This window comes from Microcaecilia unicolor, chromosome 3 (genome assembly GCF_901765095.1).
Source record: "Microcaecilia unicolor chromosome 3, aMicUni1.1, whole genome shotgun sequence".
NCBI classification, from domain to species: Eukaryota; Metazoa; Chordata; class Amphibia; order Gymnophiona; family Siphonopidae; genus Microcaecilia; species Microcaecilia unicolor.
The window spans coordinates 328,926,383-328,941,096 of record NC_044033.1 but is presented as its reverse complement, the minus strand read 5'-3'; the positions used below and the strand labels follow the sequence as shown (position 1 = coordinate 328,941,096).

At 50.0% G+C, this 14,714-nt stretch overlaps 1 protein-coding gene across 1 annotated transcript in view; it reads right to left on the bottom strand.

Moving 5' to 3' along the window:
* Nucleotides 1-14,714, bottom strand: part of TRMT11 (tRNA methyltransferase 11 homolog) — a 183,788-nt gene that overhangs the window by 78,844 nt on the left and 90,230 nt on the right. The window contains exon 9 of the mRNA XM_030198402.1: nucleotides 4,752-4,832. Coding sequence (XP_030054262.1) covers nucleotides 4,752-4,832 — 81 coding nt within the window. The remainder of the gene's footprint in view (nucleotides 1-4,751; nucleotides 4,833-14,714) is intronic.

Below are 14,714 nucleotides of genomic sequence, written 5' to 3'. Positions count from 1 at the left end.
TCTGCGAAATGAGAGTTGGAAAACACTCCAATCTCCATGGTTCTTCTGAGGACAACTCCAGAAGAAGAGGGAACCAGATCTGACGGGGCCAAAAGGGCGCTATCAGAATCATGGTGCCGCGGTCTTGCTTGAGCTTCAGTAAGGTCTTCCCCACCAAAGGTATGGGAGGATAAGCATACAGGAGGCCGGTCCCCAATGAAGGAGAAAGGCATCCGACGCTAGTCTGCCGTGTGCCTGAAGTCTGGAACAGAACAGAGGCAGCTTGTGGTTGGTCTGAGAGGCGAAAAGGTCCACCGAGGGGGTGCCCCACTCTCGGAAGATCTTGCGTACCACTCTGGAATGAAGCGACCACTCGTGCGGTTGCATGACTCTGCTCAGTCTGTCGGCCAGACTGTTGTTTACACCTGCCAGGTATGTGGCTTGGAGAAGCATGCCGAACTGGCAAGCCCAACGCCACATCCCGACGGCTTCCTGACACAGGGGGCGAGATCCGGTGCCCCCCTGCTTGTTGGTGTAATACATTGCAACCTGATTGTCTGTCCGAATTTGGATAATTTGGCAGGACAGCCGATCTCTGAAAGCCTTCAGTGCGTTCCAGATCGCTCGGAGCTCCAGGAGGTTGATCTGCAGATCCTTTTCCTGGAGGGACCACAGACCCTGGGTGTGAAGCCCATCGACATGAGCTCCCCACCCCAGGCGAGATGCATCCATCGTCAGCACTTTCGTGGGCTGTGGAATTTGGAATGGACGTCCCAGGATCAAATTGGTCCGAATGGTCCACCAGAGCAGTGAAGTGCGGCAACTGGTGGAGAGGCGGATGACATCTTCTAGATTCCCGGTGGCTTGAAACCACTGGGAAGCTAGGGTCCATTGAGCAGATCTCATGTGAAGACGAGCCATGGGAGTCACATGAACTGTGGAGGCCATATGACCCAGAAGTCTCAACATCTGCCGAGCTGTGACCTGCTGAGACGCTCTGGTCTGCGAAGCCAGGGACAGGAGGTTGTTGGCCCTCGCTTCGGAAGGAAGGCCTGAGCCGTCTGGGTATTCAGCAGAGCTCCTATGAATTCCAGAGACTGGGTTGGCTGGAGATGGGACTTTGGGTAATTTATCACAAACCCAGCAGCTCCAGGAGTTGAATAGTGCACTGCATGGACCGGAGGGCTCCTGCCTCCGAGGTGTTCTTGACCAGCCAATCGTCGAGATATGGGAACACGTGCACTCCCAGCTTGCGTAGATACGCCGCTACCACCACGAGGCACTTTGTAAACACCCGTGGGGCAGAGGCGAGCCCAAAGGGCAGCACACAATACTGAAAATGCCGTGCGCCCAGGCGGAATCTGAGATACTGTCTGTGAGCTGGCAGTATCGGGATGTGAGTGTATGCGTCCTTTAAATCCAGGGAACATAGCCAATCGTTTTTCTGAATCATTGGCAGAAGGGTGCCCAAGGAAAGCATCCTGAACTTTTCTTTGACCAGGAATTTGTTCAGGCCTCTCAGGTCTAGGATGGGACGCATCCCCCCTGTTTTCTTTTCCACAAGGAAGTACCTGGAATAGAATCCCTGCCCTTCCTGCCCGGGTGGTACGGGCTCGACCGCATTGGCGCTGAGAAGGGCGGAGAGTTCCTCTGCAAGTACCTGCTTGTGATGGGAGCTGAAGGATTGAGCTCCCGGAGGACAATTTGGTGGCAGGGAGGCCAAATTCAGGGCGTATCCGCACCGCACTATTTGGAGAACCCACTGGTCGGAGGTTATGAGAGGCCACCTTTGGTGAAAAAATTTCAACCTCCCTCCGACCGGCAGATCGTCCGGTACGGACACTTTGAGGGCGGCTATGTTCCCATGGATCCAGTCAAAAGCCCGTCCCCGGCTTTTGCTGTGGAGGCGCAGGGGGCTGCTTAGGCGCACGCTGTTGACGAGAACGAGCGCGCTGGGGCTGTCCCTGTGCCTGACGAGGCCTTCGGGCCGGCTGGGTGTACCTACGCTTGGTAAAAGCATAGGGTGCAGCCTGCCGGGCCCGGGAAAAAACGTCCACCTGCTGAGGTGGATGCTGAAGGCGCCCGGTGGGAGAGCTTGTCGAGGGCGGTTTCCCGCTGATGCAGTTGGTCCACCAGCTGCTCGACCTTCTCACCAAAAATATTATCCCCCCGGCAAGGGACGTCGGCCAGTCTCTGCTGGGTGCGGTTGTCCAGGTCAGAGGCACGCAGCCATGAGACCCTGCGCATCACTATACCTTGGGCCGCAGCACGAGATGCCACATCACAGGTGTCATATATACCCCTGGACAGGAACTTTCTGCACGCCTTCAGCTGCCTGACCACCTCCTGAAAAGGCCTGGACTGCTCCGGCGGGAGCTTGTCAACCAGGTCCGCCAGTTGCTTCACATTATTCCGCATGTGGATGCTCGTGTAGAGCTGGTAAGACTGGATGCGGGTCACGAGCATGGAAGATTGGTAGGCCTTCCTCCCAAACGAGTCCAGAGTGCGAGACTCCCGCCCAGGGGGCGCCGAGGCGGTATCCCTCGAACTCCGTGCCCTCGAGAGCAGAGTCCACGACCGCTGAGTCATGAGGCAATTGGGGCCGCATTAACTCTGGGTCCGAGTGGATTCTGTATTGGGACTCTGCTTTCTTGGGGATGGTGGGATTAGATAATGGTCTCATCCAGTTCCGAAGCAGTGTCTCTTTGAGGACATTGTGCAACGGTACCGTGGAGGACTCTCTAGGTGATGATGGATAATCGAGGACCTCGAGCATCTCAGCCCTCGGCTCATCCACAGAGACCACGGGGAAGGGAATGCATATAGACATATCCCTGACAAAGGAGGCAAAGGAGAGGCTCTCAGGAGGCGAGAGCTTTCTCTCTGGTGAAGGCGTGGGGTCGGAGGGAAGGCCCACAGACTCCTCTGAGGAGAAATATCTGGGGTCCTCCTCCTCCCCCCACGAGGCCTCTTCCTCAGTGTCGGACATAAGCTCATGCAGCTGAGTCCTCAACCGGGCCCAGCTCGACGTCGAGGCACCAAGACCTCGGTGTCGTCGAGCGGTGGACTCCCGCGCCAGCGGGGACGAAGCTCCCTCCATCGACGTCGACGGGGACTCCACCTGCGTGGCGGTCGAGACCGGCGCCGCAAGCGGCGTCGGCGTCGAAGGCCTCGGCACCGGGCTAGAGCTCGCCGGCGCCACAGTCAACGGCGCCGAGGGCGCAAGCACCCCCGGCGCCGGCACAGTCTGGCGCATCAGCCCTTCCAGGATCCCCGGAAGGATGGCTCAGAGGCACTCGTCCAGGCCCGCTGCCGGGAAAGACGGGGGGGCCGGTAGAGGCGTCGGTGCCGGAAGCTGCTCGGGTCCAGGAGACTGCACTGAAGTGCTGGGACCCTGACGCGTCGGTACCTCTACTACAGAGGGGGACCTCTCCTCTCGACGCTGACGCTTACTCGGCGTCAACTCCTCTCCGGCGCCGGGGGCCGGATGCATCGATGGCGACCGATGACGGTGCTTCTTTGGTTTCTTGCGATGCCCGTCATCGGCGCTAGGTGGAATGGAGGAGGAGGAGGTCGATCCCCCTCGGTCTCGAGGGACCGGGTCAGACAGGGTTCGGTCCCGAGGGCCATGGGCAGAGGGAGTGACCGGGGCCGATTGCCCACGCGGCCTCTCACCCCTACCGTCACCGGAGGACCGGCGGGCCGACGGGACCTGTGCTCCTGGGGTCGATGCCATCGGTTGCGATTTCGCGGACATCAATACCGGTACCGAAGAACCGGCCGTCGATATCAATGCCGTCGAGGTCGACGTCGAGGGGCCGGCGCAAGTTCCAAAAAGACGGTCCCGAAGAACTTGCCTCGCTACTTGAGTCCGTTTCCGGAGACCAAGACACAAAGTACACGACTTGGTATCGTGCTCCGGCCCGAGGCACTGGAGGCACCAAGCGTGAGTGTCGGTCTGCGAGATAGGCCGGCCGCACCGACCACACTTCTTAAATCCACTTGGGACCTTCGAGGACATCGACGGAAAAATCGCGTCGGCAAAATCAAAGTCGTCGATGGTGGTGGTAAATCAAACCTCGAAAAACAACTCGACCGCGCAGCCACAAGGCCGCAACACGACGCCCCCGCTAGAAAACGAGGGAAAAGTACAGCGCGTTCTTTTTTTTTTTTTTTTACACAAAAAAATTTTTTAGAGGAACGCGCAACAAAAATAAACGAAAAAAAGAAGGTTCGCGAACAACGCGACGGTTTTCCGGGGCTGAGGAAGAGAGAGAGGTGAACACGTCTCTCTCCAAGCGCGGAAAAGAAAAGACTGGCGGGAACGGTCACGCACGGGCGGGAAGACAGCCGCGCATGCGCGGTGGGCGTGCCCTGCGTGCGGACCGCCCGCGAAACTTCTTCCGGTTGGTGGGGGCTGCCGCGGACGTCACCCAGTCGTGAGAACAAGCAGCCTGCTTGTCCTCGGAGAATATGGAATTTCCTCCCAGCAGAGATGATGCAGACAAAAATGGTGATGGAATTCAAGAAGCCATGGGATAAACACAGAAGGTCTATCTCCACTCAAAACAAAATTTAAATGACTTTCACAGTACAAAGAAGCCTAGGGGGGGGTAACCTACATGGAATGACACTACAACTCTAAACAAAAGAGAGGGTAACTGCAGAATAAAGACCTATATAAATTTTCACACTTTTTTGATAAAGGGTAAAGAAATAATAATTAGAAAATCTTGCCTGGAAGTGCAAAGAATAAAGATATGCAAATTTACCTAATCCATGGACTGTGTTGTAATCAATATCTGTACCGCACACATATGCTCCAAAATGAGCTGAGGAAACAAGGAGGCCACCTAAGAAAAGAAGCCGCTGAAGTTAATTTTTAAGTTGGATATTTTGTATTGTGAAGACAAATACAGAAACTATGTTATAATTAGTTGTACTTTCTATTTAAAAAAAAATTTTCACCTATAGAAAATCCTTAAAAAAAAAAAAAAAAAAAAGATAACCTGACTGCAAGTCACATTGACATTAAAATTGCAAGATGTAGAAAACCTTCACTATTTCCACTTAAACCAGATTACAGTTTATTTTCTATACAAACTACCCGCAGCGTACTCAACCCAGTCCTCAGGACACACCCAGCCAGTCTTGTTTTTTCAAGATATCCACAATTAATATACATGAGATAAATTCGTATGTACTGCCTCCATTGTATACAAATGTATCTCATACATATTCTTTGTGGGTATCCTGAAAACCTGGCTGGGTGTGTCCAGAGGACTGAACTGAGAACCCCTGTTTTAAACTAATGGTTCTCAAACGTATTCTGGGCAACAACCAGCCAGGCAGGTTTTCAGGCTATACCTAATAAATATGCTTCTACCACATTGTGACTAAATTCATGCTTACTCAGATTTCTTTTATTCACATTAAAATTACACAGATTATAAAACCCACACATACATTTGTTAACTGAATACAAACAAAATAATCTCTTATGTTGAGATAATTGCTGTGACCACCCCAATTATCTATACATCCAAATTTCACATGTTGATACAAAATTACACCAGTCTACTTACCTTGACTGTTCCTTTGTGATATTAACCTTGCTTTAACCCATCAAACGATCACTAGCCATCAGCTCTCAACAAATGAAGCAATGAAGGTTTGTTTGAATTATCCTTTATCAGAATAAAGACTGTTTCTCCGGTTTCAAGTATGCAAGTACAAGCCACGGCCATGGAATGTATCATTCCTTCCAACAGTTACCACTGACTTTTGAAAAAAGTAACGCCATTAGCATATGCAACTCAGCAACCACTGCTGCTTGTTTGTTCGTGTTAGCTCTCAGTCATAAAGGCTTATCAAAACCCCTTCTCTCGAATCCACCAATGATTTTCAACAATATTAAAAGCAAACAGTGATCTGAACAGAATTAACCCTCCTGGGTTTCAATCTCTTTTCTCAGTCTTCATTCTGATAAAGACCGATTCAAACAAACCTTCATTGCTTCTATTGTTGAGAGCTAATGGATAGTGATCATTTGATGGTTTAAAGCAAGTTTAACATCACACAGGAACAGTAAGTGGTAACAGCAGTTAGCATATCTGGGTTTAAAAAAGGTTTGGACAAGTTCCTGGAGGAAAAGTCTATAGTCTGCTATTGAGATAATGGGGAAGTCACTGCTTACCCTGGGATTGGTAGCATGGAATGTTGCTACTATTTGGGGGGATACTGGGCTAGATGGACCATTGGTCTGACTATGGCTGTTCGTATGTTCTTATATATGCATGTACAATACATGTCTTTGAAAAGACAGTGCATACTTATATATTCACCATGCACAGCGAGTTCCCAGGGATGAAGAGTGGCGGTAGAGTTACAATGTATGAATGTATTTTATAAAATACAAGTGTACATCATAGGCATATAGATACAAATTTAAACCTTCTATGGAGCAGGTGTAAAGTTGTGAATGAGAATTTGTATGCCACTGGAGCTGGTTCTGGAAGCCTGTTTAAAAAAAAGCACATTGCTACCTATGTTGCCTTTATTTATGAAGGTCCTCTCACTCCACATCACTGAGTGATTTAATATGCTTAAACCAGTGGTTCCCAAACCTGGTCCTGGAGGCACCCCAGCCAGTCAGGTTTTCAGGATACCCACAATGAACATTCATGAGAGATTTGCATGCACTGACTCCACTGCATGCAAATCTCTCTCATGAATATTGGGAACCACTGGCATAAACAATGTTTATTGGATTGTGTTGACTGATTTGATATTGAAGTCTTTCATACTGCACTTTTTGGGATCTTAATTAGGTACTATTTAATAAGGGGAGTAATCATCCGGCTATAAGCATGCCAAAAATAACTCCACCGTAAGATTTATCAGTCCAAAAGTCCTTCAAATATCTATTAATCTGTTGCTCTTATAGATACTTACTCAGAAAAAATTATCCATATATAACAAATTATCTTTCCAGTCTCACAGTCTCTTCTCAATAATATTCAGCCTGCCATGAATTTATTTTTCAAGCAGAATTACTCTGCATCAAGGAAAGGTTTGCCCAAAAAAAAAAATTCCACAAAAACCCAAGTTCTTACTCAAGGATGACATCACCAATGAAGCCTGGTGTGGGGAAACATTCTAGAAGCTTTTGAACAGGCCCTACTATACATGCACGCCTGTCATACCTGTTACTGTTGCACAGGACCTCCTCAGTCTAGTACAAACTAGAGGAGGTGGGAGGGTTGTGAGGATTTATGTACTGCTGTCCTTGGAGAACACCTACAGGTAAGTAACTGTTTTCTCCAAAGACAAGCAGGATTTATAAATCTCTAGCTGTCAGCTATCTTCAGCAGAAAAAGGGAGAAGTAATGTAACAACTGGTGCCACAACAGGCAGTCACTGACTTCTTTTTGGTGGCAACAAGCATAAAGGAGAAATTAGGTCTTACCTGATAACTTTCTTTCCATTAGTCCAACCCACTATTCCAGAACCGTGTCCATCAACCAACCAGCAGGTGAAGATAGAGAATGGAAAACTGAGTTGAGACATTTCTCTCTTGGCATCCAATCCAGCTCCTCAGTATTTACGTAGACAAGCAGTAAGGAGAAACTCAGAATAGACACAACCTTCAACAACTTGCTAACCTAACACTAACCAGACAAGCTAGCATGTGTGCACATCTCATCTCTGGAAGACTAGTAGAGAACAAGAGACATGCAGGAAGAACCTTGCAAGGTGACAGTTGTTATCTGACCCATTACTTCGCACTGGCTAAACATCTCAGAAGTCTCGGGGGGGGAGGGGAGGCTCTGGAATAGTGGGAAGGACTAATGGAAAGAAAATTAAGTAAAACCTCATTTCTCCTTCCATTACATAGCTTCCCACTATTCCAGAACCTGTGGAATGTTCAAAAGTGATACCTAGAGTGGGTGGGATCCTGGCATCACCACCCTGAGGACTGAAGCCCCATGACTGGATTCCAAGTGTGCCACAATGTCCACCCTGTACTGCTTGGCAAAGGTATGCATTGTCGACGCCTTGCAAATATCCAGAGAAAGTAAGGTAGTCTCCACCCAGGATATCACTGTACGCCTTGTAGAATGAGCCCAGAAGCCCCAAGGATGCTGCTTCCCCACAAGCACATAAGCTGACATGATAGTCTCCTTCAGACATCTAGCAACTGTGGCCTTGGAAGCCATGAGGCCAAGCCTCTGCCTACCAAAAAGCACAGTGTCTGATTTGCAAAGCTCATTTGTGACTTGCAGATATCTAATGAGGACTCTACAAGAAGCTTCAAGGAAGAGCACTAAGCCTCTTCATCCTCTCTGTGAAAGGATGGAAGCTCCACAGATTAGTTGAGATGAAATGCTGATAACACTTTCAGAAGAAAGAAAAGAACCATGAGCAGAGAAAAGTGAAGAAAAGGATCCCGACAAGAGAGAGCCTGAAGCTTTGAAACCCTGCAAGCCAACACAACAGCCACCAAGAACAGTGTTTTTAGCATAAGATCTTTCAAGGAAGCCTTCTGGAGTGGCTCATAAAGAGACTTCTGAAGAGCCAGAAGGACTAAATTAAAAAGTTCCACTCTGGACACGGCATACGAAAGGGAACTACAAGTGGCCCATACCCCACAATAATCTAACGATATCCAGGTGAGCCGCAAGAGATGTCTTCTGTAGTTGGCCCCTGAAACAGGCCAAAGCCGCAACCTGAACTTTTAGAGAACACAGCGCCAATCCTTTCTTAAGGCCTGCCTGGAGAAACGCTAGTATGTGTGTGACCTGAGCAGAGAAGGGAGACAGTGCATGCTCAGAACACCAGCCTTCGAACGTACTCCACACCCTCGCATACGCCATGGATGTAAAGCATTTCCGAGCCTGAAGCAAGGTAGCAATGACCGAATCAGAATAACCTTTTCATCTCAACTGAGCCCTTTCAACGTACAAGCTGTAAGACCGAGAGGAACGGATCCTCCATGAGCACCAGACCTTGCTTCAGTAGGCCGTATACTTGCAGAAGATGGAGAGGACCCCATCCAGCAGTCGAATCAGGTCTGCGTATCACAGCTTCTACGGCCAATCCAGAGGTTTGAGAATTATTCAACCCCTGCACAATGCAATCCTTTTCAACACGTGGCCTACCATGGGTCAAGGAGAGAAGACATACAGAAGTTGTATCTTCAGCTAGGGCTGCAATAGGGCATCAATTCCCACTGAGCCCGGTTCTTTCCAACAGCTGAAGAACTTGGGCACTTTGGCATTCCTTTTGGTCGTCATTAAGTCCAGAAGCAAAGAACCTCATCAGTTTATCATCAGTTGAAAACCATGACTGGATAGTTCCCATTATCCAGGGTCCAAAGAGTGTCTACTGAAAAGTTCACCTCCACATTCAAGGACCCCAAGATGTGAGCTGCTGACAAGCAGAGAAGATTTTTCTCCACCCAACTCATGAGGGAGGCCGCCTCCACTGCCATCAGACAACTGTGGATCTTGCCTTGCTCACAATCTACCGCCATCTCACTGTTGGAGAAAACTCGGGACCAGGGCCCACCAGGCCCCAGCCAGAAAAGGCACAAAGTCGTGTAAGGCATTCCATACTGCCCTGAGCTCCAAGCGATTTATTGACTACCGAGACTCCTGTTCCATCCAGGTGCCCTGTTCCAGATGGCACTTGAATAAGCTCCCCAAACCGACTTGCTGGCATTCATTGTCACCACCTTCCAAGGAGCTCCAATGGTCAAATTCCTAGCCAACAACCACTACTGCATACTCCGCGTCTGGTAACCAGCATCCAAGGAAGATGACTATCATACTTCTGTAAATGCTGTCAAAAATAGAGCTCATGCCAAAGAATGCTGTTATTAAGTTTAGAAGTTAAGTTTACAAGACCTCAGTCCATTGGGGATGCAGAGCACTCTGTGTTTCAAGCCGCCGCTCTCCTGTTCGTCACCGGTCTCTCCCCCAAAAAATCTTTTCCTTTAACCTTTTTACTTTTATAATTTAAGTGACTATTTCATGTGCAACAATGTGTCGAATTTTCAAATCGTTCATTATCAACAAAATAGATCACACATAGCTTCAATGTAACAGGTCCAAGGGGAATATGTAATCTGACATGAAACCATGTTTCGCCTCCTGGCTTCTTCAAGGATGATTCCCCATAACAGCATTGTTTAGTTTATCACTGAACGATGGCAGGGGGCCCTGTTTATCCTCTCATCCTTCTGGCCACCTCTGCTGGGACCCCCCTTGAGAAAGGCATTTTACATACTGCAAGGTGGAAAACCTAGGTTCAGGGACATCTATCTGTGATATAATCAGGCTAGTTGGCTTAGGGCCCTCACAGAGGGCATGCTCGTGGGCATGCTCTTGGGGTGAGCTGGAGGGGTAAGGGGTTTGTGTGCCATTATCATGTAGAGTTCTGAAGTGCTCCCAGCCTGGGTTTTGAGGGATGTTACACAGGGTGGCATGCCTAACTTTCAACCTCACAATACTATATACCAGTCAGGTTTTCAGGATATCCACAATAAATATTCATGAGATAGATTTGAATGTAGTTGAGGCAGTACATGCAAATCTCTCATATGAATATTCATTGTGGGTATCCTGAAAACCTGACTGGCTGAGGTGCCTCCAGGACCAGGTTTGGGAACCACTGCTATATACAATCACTGTGGGGTCTGGCTCATGAGAGGCCATCCATTTGGTGGCAACTTGTGCTCTCACAGCCCCTCTGTGGTCAGTGTACTGTCCTTCTTGCACCCTCCTTTGTCAGATTCATGTGTGGCATAGGGTTTAGGGCTGTGGGTTCTCATTGCAGGGGACGTGGGTTCAAATGCCACTGTAGTTCTTTCTGGTTACAGTTTTATTTACCCTCCCATAGCTGCTGCAATGTGCTTGGTAAATGTGTACGACATGCTGGCTACTTTTCCTTGGATCACAGGAGGGTACTTGTCCAACATCCCTCCTTCCTTCCTGTCGCGTCCCTCACCTGTGCCGCTTCTCCGTCGGGCATGCCACGCTGTCAGGGTGTCGCAGGGAGCGTTGGCCAGGAGAGGTGGTCGGGCACCAAGCCCCTGCGTCGCACCGCTGGAATCCTGTCTGCAGTCTGGGCTGCTCCGGCCCTCCGGTCCGCTTCGGTGGCGGCGGGGAGACGCCGGCCAGGTGGACAGGGCCGGCGTTCCCCGAGAAAGGGATCCCTTGCAGGCGCGGAGCCTCAGAGGAACGAGGTCACTCCCCACAACGTCCGGATTGGCCGATCGCGGCTGACTCCGCCCACTGCTTCTGGCCGGCCAATCCGGGGCTGTTGAGTCACGGTTGTGGGTAGCTCCGCCTCCTTTCAGCTGTTACCGGTCCTCCTGATGGGGAGGGCTATTTAGGAGCAGCAAGGCAGAACTCTCATTGCTTCGGCTTCTGCTTTGGTGGATTCTGTGGCGTTGGATTCTTCCTGGACTGCTCTTGCTTAGAAACTTGCCTGGACCTGGACTCTGCTTTTGTTTGCCGCCTGCCCTGAAACTTGCCTGGACCTGGACTCTGCTTTTGTTTGCCGCCTGCCCTGAAACTTGCCTGGACCTGGACTCTGCTTTTGTTTGCCGCCTGCCCTGAAACTTGCCTGGACCTGGACTCTGCTTTTGTTTGCCGCCTGCCCTGAAACTGGCCTGGACCTGGACTCTGCTTTTGTTGGCCGCCTGCCCTGAAACTGGCCTGGACCTGGACTCTGCTTTTGTTTGCAGCCTGCCCTGAAACTTGCCTGGCCCTGGACTCTGCTTTTGTTTGTCGACTGCTCTGAATCTTGCCTGGGCCTGGACTGTGTTTTTGCTTGTCTCCTGTTCTGAGACTGGTCTGGTCTTGGATTTAGCTCCTGCTTTCCATCTGCCCTGGAAGTCTCATCTGTGGCTACACACCCCTGACCTCCTGAGGAGTGGCTGCTCCACTCTTCAAGTAAGATCAGGACTGTCCGGCTGCCTAACTCTGTTCGGCACAGGGGCTCACTTTCTGAGGGTTACTAGGCCTGACAGTAAGCCGAAGCCATGAGCTCGCCGGATAAGCCTGATTTGACCGACCTGGCCCAAGCTCTTCAACAACAGCAGGCCCAGCTTAATAGACTTTCGGGAGTCCTTCAAGATGTATGCTCACAGATGTCGGCCCAGCGCAGTCCGACTACTGGTGCCAGCCGAGCAACTCCACCCCAGCTTTCCTTCCGTCTACCTGAGCCTCCCCGGTTTGACGGTACACCTGCCGCCTGCTGCGGGTTTTTGAACCAATGCCAAATGCTCTTTGACATGCAACCTGCTTCATTCCCTACAGACAGAGCCAAGATTACGTACATCATCTCGCTATTGTCGGGGTCAGCCCTGGCATGGGCCTCACCCTTGTGGGAACAACAAGACCCTCTTCTTTCTGATCTGGGAGAGTTCTTGCGGAGGTTTCGCATGGTGTTTGACGTCCCAGGACGCCCTTCCTCTGCAGCTAGTGAACTGCTGCGTATTCAGCAAGGAAGCTGTTCAGTCGGGGCCTATGCTATCCAATTTCGCACTCTAGCTGCAGAGCTGAGGTGGAATCAAGAGGCCCTCACGGCGATCTTTTGGCAAGGCCTGAACGGGCGTATCAAGGATGAGTTGGCTGGTCGGGAGGTTCCTAGTACATTGGATGCACTTATTTCCCTCTGTGTCCGGATTGATGTTCGATTCCAGGAGCGAGCACGAGAACAAGGAACTTCGCGTCCGTCTCGAAGAACTTCTCCTCCTAGGCGACGGCCCACGTCTCCTCAGGGTGCGGCAGGATCAACCACAGAGGGGTCCGAAGAACCTATGGTGATTGGCAGACATCGTCTTTCAGCCGTTGAGAGGGCCCATAGACGAAACCATAGACTTTGCCTTTATTGTGGTAAACCTGGTCACTTTGTGAAGGAGTGTCCCAATAAGCCGGGAAATGCCTAGACCCAAGCCCTGAGGAAGGGGTGGCGTTGGGTCATTCGAATTTCCTTCCAGACAACTTGATTTCTGTGCCCATAATTCTCCTTTGGCGTGACTTCAGGGTGAACACTTTAGCTCTGTTGGACTCTGGAGCGGGAGGTAATTTTATTGATGCATCTCTTCTTAAGAAGCTGGGTGAACCTGCAGTGCCTTGTAGACCCGCGCTGCAGGTAACGTCCATTCATGGCTCAGCTCTGCCTCATCTTGTTACCCAGCTCACCCCACCACTGAAGATGCAAGTGGGTCTCTTGCATCATGAAGAGATCCAATTTTTTATTTTGCCCCATGCTATCCATCCTGTTATCCTAGGGTTGCCCTGGTTACGTCTGCACGCACCCAGCATCAACTGGCCGACTGGGGAGATCAGTCAATGGAGTAAACGTTGTTTTGAGGTCTGCCTGACTCCTGTGGAACCTCCTCCTAGAAGCATTGCCGCCTCACCTAGGATTCTTCGACCTTATGAAGCTTGTCTTCCTGAGGAATATAGTGACTTTCAAGATGTTTTTGATGCACGGGAGGCAGACTCCCTCCCTCCCCATCGCCCCTTTGACTGTTCTATTGATTTACTGCCGGGCAAGATGCCTCCTAGGGCACAATTATATACTCTGTCCAGAACTGAGTCGGCTGCTATGCGGCAATACATTCATGAAAATCTTACCAAGGGATTTATTCGACCCTCCTCCTCCCCGGCTGGTGCGGGTTTTTTTTTTTTATCCAAAAAGGACGGGTCGCTGAGACCTTGTATTGACTATCGAGGACTGAATGCTATCACGATTAAAAACCGCTATCCCCTTCCTCTAATCCCTGAGTTGTTTGATCGTCTTCAGGGGGCGGTTGTCTTCACCAAGTTGGATCTCCGAGGTGCATACAATTTGATCCGCATTCGTGAGGGGGATGAGTGGAAGACTGCATTTAATACTCACGAAGGCCACTTTGAATACCGGGTCATGCCTTTCGGCTTGTGTAATGCTCCTGCTGTTTTTCAGGACTTTATTAATTTCATTTTCCGGGATTTACTGTATTCATCCGTTATTGTCTATTTGGATGATATCCTTATCTTCTCTGCTTCTCCTCAGGATCATCCAGGGCACGTGCGCACGGTGCTCCAACGCCTTCGGGCTCATCGACTGTTTGCCAAGTTGGAGAAATGTGCTTTTCACCAGTCGACTATTCCTTTTCTGGGACATATTATCTCCGCCGATGGCCTTCAGATGGACCCTGCCAAGCTTCAGGCTATCCAAGATTGGCCCCGGCCTCAAGGACTTCGGGCCTTGCAGAGGTTCCTTGGTTTCGCCAATTACTACAGACAGTTTATTCCACATTATTCTTTGATTACAGCTCCTTTGACAGCTTTAACCAGAAAAGGGGCCGATGTGCGGAATTGGTCCCCCACAGCTCTGGAGGCTTTCTCTACTTTGAAGACTGCTTTTGTGTCTGCTCCAGTACTCCGTACTCCAGATATTGCTAAGCCTTTTGTTGTTGAAGTGGATGCATCTGCTCTTGGAGCTGGAGCTGTCTTATCACAGGTGGCTTCTTCTGGTAAACGGCATCCTTGTTTTTTCTTTTCTAAGAAGTTTTCCCCAGCGGAGCGTAATTATACGGTGGGGGACAGAGAATTGCTAGCCATGAAGCTTGCCTTTCAGGAATGGCGTTATCTTCTTGAGGGGGCCGCTCATTCTTTTACTGTGATCACTGATCATAAGAATCTTCTTTATCTACAGAATGCCAAGCGTCTCAATCC